The sequence below is a fragment of the Anabrus simplex genome, chromosome 6 (assembly GCF_040414725.1).
Source record: "Anabrus simplex isolate iqAnaSimp1 chromosome 6, ASM4041472v1, whole genome shotgun sequence".
NCBI classification, from domain to species: Eukaryota; Metazoa; Arthropoda; class Insecta; order Orthoptera; family Tettigoniidae; genus Anabrus; species Anabrus simplex.
In genome coordinates, this window is record NC_090270.1 from 166,878,017 (window position 1) to 166,894,736 (window position 16,720).

Below are 16,720 nucleotides of genomic sequence, written 5' to 3' on the forward strand. Positions count from 1 at the left end.
TAAGGGGAGACCTCGTAGGCTTGTTATGAGATGTGAGGATTCAATCCTCATTCTTGATTACTGGGCAAGTTGGCCATTCGGTTTGGGACTGCACAGCTGTGAGCTCGCATCCGGGAGATAGTGGGTTCGAACCCCACTGTCAGCAGCCCTGAAGGTGGTTTTCTGTGGTTTTCCATTTTTTATACCAGGAAAACGCTGGGGCTGTACCTTAATTAAGGCCACGGCCACTTCCTTTCCATTCCTAGGCCTTTCCTCTCCCATCGTTGCCATAAGACCTCTCTGTGTTGGTGCAACGTAAAGCAAGTAGCATTCTTGATTATAAGAGCATGCTCATTTTTGACTTCAGTAATTATTTTGGGAGTATTATAATGGTCTGAAGCCAGTGTGTGTGTTTTATGTTAATGTTTCCCTAACAATTGGGAGTCATATTAGTGGAAATAATGTGTGTGAATCTTATACTCCTAATCCCTTGTAGTTGAAAGTTTTAAATGGTGACATCTATGTCTACAGTATTGACTTATTCGTTCAATGAACTCATGCCATGTTAATTACTCATGGTTCCAAGAATGATAAAGACTATCTCATTATTTGGGCAGAGACCTGCAACTTTCAGGGCTATTTTGTTAGAAAAATTTTGTGTTTCTTGTTTGTTTAATGTTGTGATATGTTTTGGAAGGGAAATATTTATCTTCATTTTATGTTTTTACATATTAAACTGTTCCATCCCTCATATTTGAATTCTCATTCATGTATAGCTGTTAGTGCCCCGTCCTACTTCAATTATAGATATCTGTTGGACCCGTCTTCCGGACAGACCACCACTCTACCAACTGACCAGCCAAGCGAAAGAAGAGGATGTTAGGTAAGGTACAGTATGTACGTCCAACCCTTATCCCGTTTCTCAAGGGTTGGGTATGAAGTAAGATGAACCTTTTTAGTGAGTTTTTATGACTGGATGCCCTTCCTGATGTCAACCACATCAGAGGGGTTAACCCTTAGCACTCATGCGGCGGGCCATGCCCGACAACAAGAATATCCCGTATAGATCCCATGTCGGGTAATTCTTCCCTATATAACCTTTGTCGGTTTGCGCGTGCATGACTTACAGGTACCGTAAGGTACTGCAAACCTTCGACGAAAATTTGAAGCCATGTATAGCTATAATCTCTTTGAAATCAGGCTTTGTGCACATTCTTTGCAGACTATGTGAGTTTGCAAACGAACGTTCCTTAAGGTACGATTTGGAACATCACCGCCGTGGCCGCACACTGCCGCCGCCAGAGGCGGCCCGACACTGGCGGCGCCGCCTGAGCAGTTGTGGTGTATTCGTTCCTCTCTTCCTCCGCAGCGCAGTTGGTGTGATTCACCCGTTCAGTACACAAATCATGTCCGAAATGCAAACAAAAAGAAGACTATTGCAGGAAGAAGAAGATGATGACAACTTGATGCTTCTAGCTTTATTGCTCTGCAAAAGGAAAAGAAAAGTGAAGAACGATATTTACAAAAACCAAGAGGAAGAAGGGTGCTTTAAAATATTGATTGAAAGACATCTAAAAAGAGATGAAGATCTGTTTAGACAATACTGCAGACTCAACTACGACCAATTCGAGATGGTATTGACGTTGGTTGCTGAGGATTTGAAGCCTTCTACACAGCGGAAGTGCATCAATGCCCAACAACAACTTTTTCTAACCCTGCGGTAAGTAATAGTTATTACGTTCAGGAAAACAGTTGAAAAATAAGTGTGAATGTCTCTAAAGTTGTAATAATCAAGTAAGAATGAAATTCACATTTTATTGCATTTGTCTCTGTAACTACATTCCATTTTATATCACCTGTATCCACATTGATTTAATAACCAAAAGAGTGTACAATTTCAATGATTAGGTATTTCGAAATAGTAAACAAGAGATAAAATTTTTACGACATTTCGTCACTAAGTGTATAACTCCAATAGCTGTTATTAATATGGACATTTGTAGCCTGAGAATCTTTGTCCGTATTAGCATGAAGGTGTAAAGGCACAGATTCATGGTAGGTATTGTTGCCGTGTGACGATCTTGTGCTCTGAGGAGAGGAGAGTTGCATAAAGTCCTCGGAGACTGATGTTGACTGAGAGTTTATTCCGGCGTGCTGAAGTTCAAACTTCGTTAAAATATTAAATATTTTTGTTTTTGCCTGTATTATCGATGTTAGAGAAAGAGTACTTAACACTGCTTTAACATGTTCCCCGAAACTTTCTATTGGAGAGCTGTATCTTGTGGAATTCAAGTTCTCCATTTCTTTCTGCCGCTGCTCCTCCCTTCTTTTCATGAGCTTGATGAGTTCACTGTGTTGACCATCGTCACTGTTTGTTTTCCTTATGAGATATCTGCGTGTATTTGTTATTTCACTGGAAATGATCGGTATAGATCGGTCTTCAGTACTCGGTGTTTGGGTGTCTGAAATACACGTATTTCTGAACCGAGGGATGGTGTCACATCATTACTGCTCTCTTGTGATGGCTCATGTATGTTAGAAACGCTTATTCGCTCTCTTTGTACCGTATTTAGAGATGTCAGTTGGTGGTAAAGATGCCATTTTGGTACTTGTTCGGCGGCGCGCGACCGAGCTGCCAGACTGCTACTGGCGCAGCTGGGCAGCCCTGCTCCAAACGCGGCGCTGCGAAGGTGGTGCTGCTTTGGCAGCGGCGGACGCGTTCCAAATGTATCACGGAGGGATACATGTGAAGCGGTAGTGAACTTCCGCCCCCATGGCAGCGTACAGCATTGGCAGCAGCAGCGCGCGGCCACGGCGGCGAGGTTCCAAATCGTACCTTTAGCAACATGGCGTCGTTCGAACAGCGTGAGAAAGAAATTGCCAGACTTTTAGGTGAAAGTGACGTTGATTTCAGCGATAGTGGGAGTAATTTTCAATTAAGTGGTGAGAAAGATATTGCGAAATGAGAATGTGTTGGTGAGTTGAGTGATAAAAACCCCGATAATGAGAAAATTATGCTGAATGGCAATGCTGGTATCTCTTCTGATGGATGGAGGAAATACCACGACACAGACTTGGATTTCAAAAGCTCATTCACAGGTACGTGAGGTTATAAACAACCGCATGGTTGAATGAACTTGACTTTTTCCAATTATTACCTTTGACTGAGGAGTTATTGTCGGAAATTGTGCGCGAGACTAACCGGTATGCTAGTGTAAACATACAAAAGGTTACGCCCCTCACACGTGATTCTATTAGGAGGTCGTGGATAAATGTTATTTTTCCTGAATTCAAAGCATTTTTAGGCATAATTCTAAATATGGCAATGAACAGTAAGCCTAAATTATGATGTGAGAGTGTTTTTTTCAGCAATACCTGCAGAAAAAAGCCTGGATTACATCCCGGCGAGTGTTTTGGGGAGTTTCACCCAATGCACTATTACAGACAAAAAGTGACTGTCTGAGATAATTTTAGGTTTGAAAATGCTGAACATTGCACCTGAATACTGTATTGTACTTGTATTATATTTATTTTGTGTTTGCTTTAGCTGATTTTTATAAATATGCTGTCAATATGTTTGTGCTCTCTGCAAGCAGATTCTTAAATGGAGCTGGAGAGGCAGCAGTGTTCAGAAGAAAAAGAGGGCTAAGGATTAAAGAGATAAAGTGAATGACATGATATATGAAGTTGAAAGGAAGAACGTGAAGCCTGCTGCTGGCACATGGCCTACTTTTGTCAAATGGCACCAAAGGGTCTGATCAAGGCTTAATGCTCCCATCCGATTGACGAATCACCATCAACAGCATCATCTGTCCTCGCTTCATATGAACACAGCATAGAGGTTTGGAATTGAAGCCTGGCTTCTGGTATGCAATCTAGTGATCAGAAATTACATACCACCACCTCTCCTAACCTGCCAGCCAACATTTTGATGGTGAACATTTTTTCAACCAATGGGACTCGAACCACCTAACTACGGTGTCAGACCCTTTAGACTTTAGACTTGATGCCTTAATAATCATGGCAACTGGACAGGCTGCATTACCTTTTACATATAGGTTACAAATAGTATTTTAAATGCTTATAAACTGTTGTGTAGTTGGATTTCTTAAATATGAAAAACTGTGAAAGAGTATCCTATAAATCCCCCAGTATGGAGAATGATAGGGAATCAAATGAGCCTTACATTACTCTAAACCCTAGAAACATTTATCAGACTTTCATCAGTAAAATTCAAACTAACAAAACAATTACATACCATTCTTATGGATATGGATATGGATATGGATATTCATCTCCTGTGTCATCTTCCTCTTCTTGTTGAAGCATTTCTTCATATTCACTTGGAGATACTAGAAACAGACATCAGTACATATATCAGGTATACATAAAACAATATAGAATATTAAGAGGTTAGTAAACAACCTTAGATGGCAATGTATGAAGACGTGGAGTCTTTTCTTGACCTTTTGTGTTTTTTTAATGTTTTTTGCCTTCTTTTCAACTGCTCCCTCTCTCCAAACTGATCTGTCATTGTGATTACCCTATTACATGTTCCTATTCAAGTTCCTATCTTTCTATATATGACTTGATTTTCCACTTATTGGTTCCTTTTTATTACTTATACTGACCTGTAGGGTTCTTTTCCCACTTTTGTGTTTGTCCTGTGTTCCTAGTCTTTTATTTATCCTGTATTCATCTTTAACCTTTTGTCTCTTCCCTTTTTCTGTCATAATTCAGCTTTCTCTGTATCCCAGAGTTCTCACATAAAGTCTGAGGATCTGTCAAGTTGGCCCCTCAATGAATGTTAAAGCTTGCCCTGCTGATGAAGTTGAGAAGCAGGAGAGTGCTTTTCGTAAGCTGAGAAGAAATGGATGTAGAAGAATTGGAACTGATGAGAAGAGAGCTTATCAATTTGAAAACAGTAGTGTATGATGATGATGATGAGCAGCGACCTCAGTAGTCATTAGACATCATGAGAGAGCAGAATGGGGCGCTCCGTGGAAATCACGGACTTCGAACGTGGTCAAGTGATTGGGTGTCACTTGTGTCAGAAGTCTGTACGCGAGATTTCCACACTCCTAAACATCCCTAGGTCCACTGTTTCTGACGTGATAGTAAAGTGTATGATGATGATGATGATATTGTCGTTGTCCTGTTTCCTACTGTGAATGAAAGAGCAATTATGAAGATACACTATGTGATCAAAAGTATCCGGACACCCCCAAAAACATGCATTTTTCATCTTAGGTGCATTGTGCTGCCACCTACTGCCAGGTACTCCATAGCAGCGACCTCAGTAGTCATTAGACATCATGAGAGAGCAGAATGGGGCGCTCCGTGGAAATCACGGACTTCGAACGTGGTCAAGTGATTGGGTGTCACTTGTGTCAGAAGTCTGTACGCGAGATTTCCACACTCCTAAACATCCCTAGGTCCACTGTTTCTGACGTGATAGTAAAGTGGAAAAGTGGAGGGACACGTACAGCACAAAAACGTACAGGCCGACCTCATCTACTGACTGACAGAGACTGCCGACAGTTGAAGAGAGTCGTAAAGTGTAATAGGCAGGCATCTATCCAGACCATCATACAGGAATTCCAAACTGCATCAGGATCCACTCCAAGTACTATGACAGTTCGGAGGGAGGTGAGAAAACTTGGATTTCATGGTCGAGCTGCTGCCCATAAGCCACACATCAGGTAGGTCAATGCCAAACGATGCCTCGCTTGGTGTAAGGAGCGTAAACATTGGGTGATTGAACAGTGGAAAAACGTTGTATGGAGTGACGAATCATGGTACACAATGTAGTGATTCGATGGCAGGGTGTGGGTATGGAAATGCCCGGTGAACATCATCTGCCAGCGCGTGTAGTGCCAACAGTAAAATTGAGAGGCAGTGGTGTTATGGTGTGGTTGTGCTTTTCATGGAGGGGGCTTGCACCCCTTGTTGTTTTGCATGGCACTATCACAGCACAGGCCTACGTTGATGTTTTAAGCACTTTCTTACTTCTCACTGTTGAAGAGCACTTCGGGGATGGCGAATGCATCTTTCAACACAACTGAGCACCTGTTCATAATACACAGCCTGTGGCGGAGTGGTTACACGACAATAACATCCCTGTCATGGACTGGCCTGCACAGAGTCCCGACCTGAATCCTATAGAACACCTATGGGATGCTTTGGACTTCGTGCCAGGGCTTACCGACCGACATCGCTACCTCTCCTTAGTGCAGAGCTCCGTGAAGAATGGGCTGCCATTCCCCAAGCAACCTTCCAGCACCTGATTGAACGTATGCCTGCGAGAGTGGAAACTGTCATCAAGGCTAAGGGTGGGCCACACCATATTGAATTCCAGCATTACCAATGGAGGGCGCCACGAACTTGTACATCATGTTCAGCCACGTGTCAAGATACCTTTGATCACATAGTGTATGTACATAGTATTGTAGGGGATGATCGTTGCTCACGTCCGTAGGAATTACCTCCTCAATACAATACACGTGTCCCCTGGGTGGTGCTAAGCGAGCAACAATAATTCACTGGCAGCCGAACTATCAACAGTTGATCTCCTGGCCATAATGCACATGGATAATAGTAGGTACAAATTGTTGTTTCCCCACATGGTCACTTGAGGTGTTCTGCAATTTGTGAAGTGTAATTCACTACTTACAGTTCAACATATTTTTCAATGATAATTTGTGATCATCTATTTAAGAATACCATTCAGCATGAGTGCTAAGGATACAATATCTATAGAAATCGAAGAATCTAAGGTGCCCAAGTTCATCAGACAAGACATTCAAATATGTCAGAGCAACCTTCTTGTGCATTCCTTAAAGAATTGTGCAATGGGTGTGTCATGACAAGGGCTCAGATTTCTATGACCTAGAAACTCTTGAAATATGCATGCATTTATGCTATGCAAAGAAACAAAATATGACCTAAAACCCTGAAAATATGACCTAAAATTAAAACAATTAACAAAAAATGTATTTAATTTTAATAGTTGGTTACAGATGAAATACAGTAATTCATACCTATCTTAGCCTCCATTTTCAGTAGAGATACACTATACGACGACATGCAATTTCAGATTCAAACTTAAAGGATCTTTGGTTGTCAGCAAGGGCAGTCTTGTACGTGGAGAAACTTCTTTCTACATTGCACCACGTAAAACTTGAAAAAAAGGGAAATTGTTAGCAGAAAGTTCTGGTTCATTTTCATTGAACTTTGCTTCTTTTCCACAAAGAATGTCAGCAACTTTACACAATGTTGTATATCCAGGATTTCGTTCAAGCACACATCATAATTTTTCCCTGATCTTGACAGTTATTTCACCCTGTGCTTTCAGTAACTCACTCTCAGTTTCTTTCACAATTCATAGTGAATCACACAATTGCATGCCTGTAGTTTAAGGCAAGTGATGGATTTTGATATCACAGAGATATTTAAAATTATGTAGGCTAAGTTTCTGACATGGTGGATGAAAACAACAGTTGTACATTTTTGAATGCAGATGAATCACTTCTTTCAAAGTCACTGAAGATCCTGTCAATTTCACTGTAGTTTGTGCATCAAGCCAAGTCCCCCATCGTGTTATAAAGGGCTGAGGGGGGGGGGGGTAAGGGTAGTGATGGTGCCTCTTCTTTAAACTTCTGAACTCAAAGCAGAGCCTTAACAAAAATCTTTTTGGCATTAGCAATGACTTTACCCACCTCAAGTTAGTTCCCTAGGATGTATTCAGCCACTCTATGTAGGGTATGCACAAGTCATGTTACATGTACATTTCTGGATAGAGAATTTTAAGACCTTTCGCTGCTTTTACCATGTATGGAGTAGTGTCCGTTAAGAAGATGAGCATATTCTCTAAATGTACTTTACCTGGTCACAACAAATTCATTGCAGTGTCGAAATCAACAGTGATGGAGGAGTTGTTAACCTTATTCAACAACTCACACGTCAACAGAAATGTTTTCCAGGCTGGTCATGTTTAAGAGTGCCTACAATAACATTTACCACATATCTACCATCTACATCAGTGGTTTTATCTATGGACACCTATATTTTGTTACTGCCCACACTATTTCGTATTTTATTAATAGTATCATCAAAACAGACTGTTCTTAACAAGGACTCAGAGGGATTGGAATAAGTCGTTTCCTTCTCTAGGAACTTTTGGAAACTAGGTACCTCTACTTTATATAAAGGAATGTTTGATGAAACCATCATTACACAAAGATCCTTAGAAAACTGAGAAGATGCACTGCCTGATGTAGATGAGCTACTGGGTGGTTTCTCAAACAGCAATCGCTGCCTGTTCTCCGCTGCTAATTCTTTGTTTACACAGCTTTTGTGTTTAGCAGTATTGCAAAGTTGTTGCACTGTAAAAACATTTCTCAGCCACAATTTTCACCTCACACAGTTTACAAAATGAAATATATCCATCTGTAATAAAATACTTTTCACTGAAATCTTTAACAAAACTTTGCAATCTCCCACTATTAGAGCACTTTACTTTAGGCATCTTGAAACTACACTGAACTACTCATTAACAGATACAAAAGATACTGTGGAGGGGCATACATAGTTCGTGGTTGAAATTCCTTTCTACCACTCCGCAGAACAAGGAAACTGAACGTTGTCTATTGGGAAGGAGAGGGAGAGAAGAAAAGCTATCATATTTGCTCGCATATAACTTGCCACTGCATATATCTCACACATTATTTTTAACATTTGAAATTGAAGGAAAAAATCCCCACACATAACTCGCATTAATTTCTGATGTTGTCATAAAGACATATGGTATATACACGAAATAAAGTTTGGGTTTTCCGTGGTCATGCCTACATTAAATATCGGGACGGAAACAACTGCTGTTATGGTACTTTGTACGTGACAGTACAAGAAGAAGTTGCATTTCTTTCTACAAGCAGAACAGTTGAGGCTAGCAGTTGTAACAAAAATACCTAGCTCGCAAACCCCTGCATTAAGGCCGCATTCCTAGCCAGTCAGTCGTACTAAGCCATCCCTCACACTCTTACATCTTTGTCAATATGCACATCGCTACCCGTTCGACAGAGCTGATCACGTGACCTGGAAGTGTTTCCCTGTCCAGGCAGTCAAGTGTACATACATACATACATACATTATCATTATAGACTGTTATGCCTTTCAGCGTTCAGTCTGCAAGCCTCTGTGAAATTAAATGTCGCCACAATCCTCGATTTGCAACTAGTGTTGTGGCCTCATTTAGTTATATACCTCTTATATTTAAATCGTTAGAAACCGAGTCTAACCATCGCCGTCTTGGTCTACCTCTACATCTCTTACCCTCCATAACAGAGTCCATTATTCTCCTAGGTAATCTATCCTCCTCCATTCGCCTCACATGACCCCACCACCGAAGCCGGTTTATGCGTACAGCTTCATCCATCGAGTTCATTCCTAAATTAGCCTTTATCTCCTCATGCCGGGTACCCTCATGCCATTGTTCCCACCTGTTTGTACCAGCAATCATTCTTGCTACTTTCATGTCTGCTACTTCTAACTTATGAATAAGATATCCTGAGTCCACCCAGCTTTCGCTCCCGTAAAGCAAAGTTGGACTGAAAACAGACCAATGTAAAGATAGTTTCATCTGGGAGCTGACTTCCTTCTTACAGAATACTGTTGATTACAACTGCGAGCTCACTGCATTAGCTTTACGACAACTTGATTCAATCTCACTTAATGTATTACCAACCTGGGAGAACACACAACCTAAATACTTGAAATTATCGACCTGTTCTAGCTTTGTATCACCAATCTGACATTCAATTCTGTTGAATTTCTTACCTACTGACATCAATTTAGTCTTCGAGAGGCTAATTTTCATACCATACTCATTGCACCTCTTTTCAAGTTCCATGATATTAGACTGCAGGCTTTTGGCACAATCTGCCATTAAGACCAAGTCGTCAGCATAGGCCAGACTGCTTACTACATTTCCACCTAAATGAATCCCTCCCTGCCATTTTATATCTTTCAGTAGATGATCCATGTAAACTAAAAACAGCAAAGGTGAAAGAATGCAGCCTTGTCTAACCCCAGAAATACCCTGAACCAAGAACTCATTCTACCATCAATTCTCACTGAAGCCCAACTGACAACATAAATGCCTTTGATTGATTTTAATAATCTACCTGTAACTCCATAGTCCCCCAGTATGGTGAACATCTTTTCCCTCGGTACCCTGTCATATGCTTTCTCTAGATCTACGAAGCATAAACACAACTGCTTATTCCTCTCGTAGCATTTTTCGATTACCTGGTGCATACTGAAAATCTGATCCGGACAGCCTCTCTGTGGTCTGAAACCACACTGGTTTTCATCCAACTTCCTCTCAACAACTGATCGCACCCTCCCTTCCAAGATGCCAGTGAATACTTTGCCTGGTATATTAATCAATGAGATACCTCGATAGTTGTTGCAATCCTTCCTGTTCCTTTGCTTATAGATAGGGGCAATTACTGCTTTTGTCCAATCTGAAGGTACCTTACCAACACTCCATGCTAATTTTACTACTCCATGAAGCCATTTCATCTCTTCCTTCCCACTATACTTCACCATTTCAGATCTAATTTCATCTATTCCTGCTGCTTTATGACAATGGAGGTTATTTACTATCCTTTCCACTTCGTCAAGCGTAATTCCACCAACATCATTTTCCTCCTCCTCATGAGCTTGGCTGTTCGCAACACCACCAGGATGATTACCTTTTACATTGAGAAGATGTTCAAAATATTCCTTCCACCTCTCCAGTGATTCTCTGGGATCTATTATGAGTTCACCTGAATTACTCAAAACACTGTTCATTTCCTTTTTCTATCCCTTCCTAAGATTCATTATTACTGTCCAGAAAGGTTTCCCTGCTGCTTGACCTAGCCTTTCCAGGTTATTACCAAAATCTTCCCATGACTTCTTTTTGGATTCAACAACTATTTGTTTCGCTCTGTTTCTTTCATCTACGTACAAATCTCTGTCTGCCTCGGCCCTTGTTTGGAGCCATTTCTGATAAGCCTTCTTTTTACGTTTACAAGCTGCTCTCACTTCATCATTCCACCAAGATGTTCGCCTTTTCCGATCTTTACACACAGTTGTTCCGAGGCATTCCCTTGCTGTTTCTACTACAGCATCCCTGTATGCCACCCATTCACTTTCTATATCCCGAACCTGATTACTGTCCTCTGTTCGAAATTTCTCGCTAATCATATCCATGTACTTCTGTCTAATTTCCTCGTCCTGGAGATTTTCTACCCTTATTCGTTTGGAGACAGATTTCACTTTCTCTACCCTAGGTCTAGAGATACTTAGTTCACTACAGATCAGATAGTGGTGTGTATCATCGAAAAATGCGCGAAAAACTCGTACATTCCTAACAGATTTTCTGAATTCAAGGTCTTTTAAGATATAGCCTATTATGGATCTCGTACCCCTAGCCTCCCATGTGTAGCGGTGAATAGCCTTATGCTTGAAGACTGTATTCGTAACAGCTAAACCCATACTAGTACAGAAGTCCAGCAAACGCTTCCCATTCCCATTAGCTTCCATATCTTCCCCACATTAACAATCACCCTTTTGTATCCTTCAGTTCTATTCCCAACTCTCGCATTGAAATCGCCCATTAGCACTATTCTATCCTTGCTGTTGACCCTGACCACGATGTCACACAATGCTTCATAAAACTTGTCAACTTCAACCTCATCTGCACCCTCACATGGTGAATACACGGAGACAATTCTAGTCCTAATTTCTCCAACTGCCAAATCTACCCACATCATTCGCTCATTTACATGCCTAACAGAAACTATGTTGTGTGCAATGGTATTTCTGATAAAAAGCCCTACCCCAGACTCTGCCCTTCCCTTTCTAACACCCGTCAATTACACTTTATAATCTCCTATCTCTTCCTTGTTATCTCCTCTTACCCGAACATCACTTACTCCTAGCACATCCATATGCATCCTCTTTGCTGACTCAGCCAGTTCTACTTTCAAGAATTCAGTGTAAGCGAGTTTAATGTGCGCTACTGGCATAAAGAGAAATCTGCGCTAGAAACCACCTACCGAACACGTAAAGCATTCAGAGGGTCAAAAACTGGTAAGTTTCCTGAGCTGGAAGACGAGTTGCTTCATTATGTTACAGAGTTGTGAAATGATGGCTTTAGTATCTCGCACGAGATGCTACATTTCAAAGTGCGCGAACTAGCGATTAAGGGAAGAATCAGGTGTTCCGATCTGAAAGTGAGCCCGGGTTGGATCTGTAGATTCATGAGAAGAAAGAGAGTGTTCCTGAGAAGGAGAACATCTCTCTGTCAGAGAATGCCAAGCAATTTCAGCGACAAAATCATAGATTTTCATCACCATGTGATAGCAATGCAGATCAAACCCCAATAAACTTCAACATGCCATGCAACACTACCATCAACAAGAAGGGAGAATCTAGAATGCTTGTACGTATACAACTGGGTAGAAGTTGCTCTACGTCGCACCGACACAGACAGATCTTATAGCAAAAATGGGAGAGGAAATAGCTAGGAGTGGGAAGAAAGTGGTTGTGTCCTTAATTAAGGTACAGCCCCAGCATTTGCTTGGTGTGAAAATGGGAAACCATGGAAAACCATCTTCAGGGCTTTCGACAGGGGGTTTTGAACCCGCTATCTCCCGAATGCTGGGTACTGTCCACAGTTAAGCAACTGTAGCTATCGAGCTCGGTCAACTGGGTGTGAAAAAGCAGCGTTGCACTGTCATGTTAGCAATAACTGCAGACGGAAGAAAATAGCCACCATACGTTACTTTCAAAAGAAAAACAGTGCCTAAAGCGAAGTTTCCCCAAAGGCATTTATGTACGGGTTCAAGAGAAAGAATGGATGGATACAGCTCTTGTCCAGGACTGGGTCCATACAGTGTGGGGAGCATGGCCAAGGGGCAATGCTTCGACGCCCAGCTATGCTAGTGTGCGACAGTTTCCGCGGACACCTCTTGGAAGACATGAAGAAATGCCTTCAGGAAATGAAAACTGATCTTGTTGTAATTTCTGGTGGACTCGCACATTGTCTACAGCCTTAGATGTTTCTATCAACAAGCCCTTCAACATACGTAAATTGTACACTGAATGGATGGCAGGATGGGAGCATGAGTTGACACCAGCAGGCAAAATAAAGAGGCTGTCATGTAACTTGTGTATGACTGGGTTATGCGGGCATGGCTTATGGTGTTGACAGACGTTATTGTGAAAGATGGACATCACAAATGCACTGGACGGAAGTCATGATGAAGCAGTATGGGATGGTGGCCAGAATGATGCACGCAACAATAGCTCAGAGATTGAAGGCAGTGACAATGAATAGGGTAAGTATGCAAGTTGTCTTGTTTAACTAGCCTAATGCAAATTTTATGTTTTTTTGTTTTTTTTGTTTTTTTCGGGAATACAATCTTTCACACACAAATCCCCAAATATATTACGCACCAAAAATGTTCACACTTACATTTGCTCAAAAAGTGTGAGTTATATGCAAGCAAATACAGTATTTGTTTCTTCCTCACACACAATGAATCATACTTTTGGCATCTCAAACAGGGTCATGCTGTTCCAGGTATTATAGAACCTTACACTTGCAAGCTGTTTTAGCACATTCCTGGTAAATTCTGCTACCACCAAGTGAAGGTTGCTAAATTATCCCCCCTTCTTGTTGTATCCACAATAATGCACACAAAATGCTGTCAACTTGTATACACGGTTTTATTCACAATTATTTACAAATTAAATCCACATAACCTTATTCAATGCCATCGCAAACAAAACACTTCACTCCAAAAACATCAACAAACCACCATTTTAACAACTGCCTATCACTGAGCATATGCCACATGGAGATGACAACCTTAAACAAATTGACTGCTGACTGTTTACAAACATGTCGGCCATGAGGTCACAAGTACAACTCCTGTTAAACCATAACTCCAACTAAGCAATAACTCGTCTCTACCATCAAGATCCCCTCCTTATATAGGGAACTGGCCAGGCTTCTAGAAAGATACATTACAAAATACCTTCTTGTAAATTCTAGAGTGCTTAATACATAGATATAATGTACAGAATATTCTCTATAGTTCTTGTCTGCTGGTGCCATTCTGGATATTACAGTGTGTTTCACAATACTGTAGTGGATTAAAAATCATATATATAGGTACTAATAAATTATATACAGGTTCTTACATTAACTGAACTCATATAAATATCTATATACAGTACATGTTTTGTGGGCTATTTGTTTTACGTTGCACTGACACAGATAGGTCTTATGGCGATGATGGGAGAGGAAAGGCCTAAGAGTTGGAAGGAAGCTGCCGTGGCCTTAATTATAGTACAGCCCCGGCATTTGCCTGGTGTGAAAATGGGAAACCACGGAAAACCATCTTCAAGGCTGCTGACAGTGGGACTCGAACCCATACTGGATACTGGCCGCACTTAAGCGACTGCAGCTATTGAGCTCGGTACATGTTTTGTAATATAACCTCACACACAATGCGATCATCTGACTACGTAAATAATAATAATAATAATAATAATAATAATAATAATAATAATAATAATAATAAATGGATGTAAACACTTCATAGCCATACATTACAAGTCATAATAATAACAATCATAATCATAATCATAAAATAATAATAATTCAAGCTCGATACTTGCATTATTTATCCATGGGTGAGAGAATATTGTTTTCAAGTTATGTCAGTTTATCACACTTGCGTCATTCTGACAGCCGCATAAGCATTATGAAATGTTGTTTAGAACCGTTGCCTACGTTATAATACAAGGCCTGGAAATAGAGCCTGTAAAACGCTATGGAAGTGGTTACACTGAAGTTCAATGCCGGGCCGCTAGGATCGCTATCTTGCCCCCTGTCTACCAGGCTCATGCCTTTAAACGTGTTCATTAACTGAGTTGGTTGTGAATGTATTATGTATTTGTCTGATGTTAAGCATTCGCAGTTCCAGTCATGGCTTATTCACGAGAAATTAAAGGTAGTGGAATTTTGTTTCACAAGTTTCCACTGAATGTTCAATATTCGAAACATTATACAGAGGAAGTATTACGCATGAGATACGACTTCAAGCTGATCGAAGTAGGCCTCTGTTCCTAAGTTTTGATCCGAGTTACGTCATAAGAATCGGGCGATCCCAAAATTTGTCACTGGACTTTTTTTAAACTATGCTACCGTGACCGGCATTTGAGAGGCATCTTCAAACTCAGAAATCTTAAATTAGGAAACCAATGAGGAAAATAATTTGCCCAACAAATTTCACGAAAATGAATGTAGCAAGAGCTAAAAATATTGTATTTTCCCCTGAAACAATCTCTGGTTTGTAAAGTATGGATGTGGTTATGTCCCGAGAACATAAAATACAGTTTAAAATAAGCCATTTGTTTTATGGAGCATTTTATTAAATTGTTCAATGCGCATAACGTCTGCAACACCTCACATGGGATATATTCAGGAACGAGAACAAACGAGCATCTTTTAACCGGGCGAGTTAGTCGTAGGTTAGGGGCGCGCGGCTGTGAGCTTGCATCCGGGAGATAGTGGGTTCGAATCCCACTGTCGGCAGCCCTGAAGATGGTTTTCCGTGGTTTCCCATTTTCACACCAGGCAAATGTTGGGGCTGTACCTTAATTAAGGCCATGGCCGCTTCCTTCCCACTCCTAGCCCTTCCCTGTCCCATCGTCGCCATAAGACCTATCTGTGTCGGTGCGACGTAAAGCAACTGGTTTTCCGTGGTTTCCCATTTTGACAGCAGGCAAATGCTGGGGCTGTACCTTAATTAAGGCCACGGACGCTTCCTTCCAACTCCTAGGCCTTTCCTATCCCATCGTCGCCATAATACCTATCTGTGTCGGTGCAATGTAAAGTCACTAGAAAAAAAAAAAGAAAAAAAAGCATCTTTTAGTACTGAAGATGAACTCCTCAGTTGGTTAATTAATGATTTCCTGTCATATATTAAGAAACTTGAAATGCATTCAGAGAAAGTAAAAAAGAATCATGAGAGAAATGTATCAGGCATAGATCTTGACTACCCAGTCCACTGTGGCCTGCGTAAAATACCTCATTATGCATTGATGAGGAACCTAACGAGCTATGACACTGAGCTCTTGTTCAGCTACCTAAGACGCCAAGCGGAATACAATGACATTATGGTTCGTGTGGGAAAAAAAAAAAAAAAAAAAAAAAAAAAAAAAAAAAAAAAAAAAAAAAAAAAAACCAGATTGTAAAGGCTGTTTAGAACACATTTCTCCAGCTACTCAAAGTCCAACATTGTGTCTTATTCGCCTTCAAGATCGAGGAGCCCTCAGATACCGAAAATCGTCTGTGGCACTTCTGCAGTGAACGACGGAATTTGTCACTTCCGCTACGCAGTACTTGTCCCGAAATGAGTTACTAAAGGGTGTACGTTTATTTTTTCGAAAGACATGTTCAACAGTGAAATTAAGTGTGGAAAGTGTAAACGCGACAAACCACCTCTTTTTCTACTATGAAAGTTTCTGAGACCTCTGTTAGACAACATTGCTTTGAGCCACTCAAGTAAAAGAGAGAAAGTTTTGAAACTTGATAAGAAGACCCTCAGAAGGAAAGTTTTGAAACTTCAATGACATATCCAAGCCAATGCAGCACCACTCTATAAATAAAGTACTG

At 40.8% G+C, this 16,720-nt stretch overlaps 1 protein-coding gene across 1 annotated transcript in view; it reads right to left on the reverse strand.

The window, feature by feature from the left end:
- Window positions 1-16,720, reverse strand: part of LOC136875613 (uncharacterized) — a 312,390-nt gene that overhangs the window by 15,406 nt on the left and 280,264 nt on the right. The window contains exon 12 of the mRNA XM_067149147.2: window positions 4,238-4,331. Within this exon, the coding sequence (XP_067005248.2) occupies window positions 4,243-4,331 (89 nt within the window). The 3' untranslated portion in view covers window positions 4,238-4,242. The remainder of the gene's footprint in view (window positions 1-4,237; window positions 4,332-16,720) is intronic.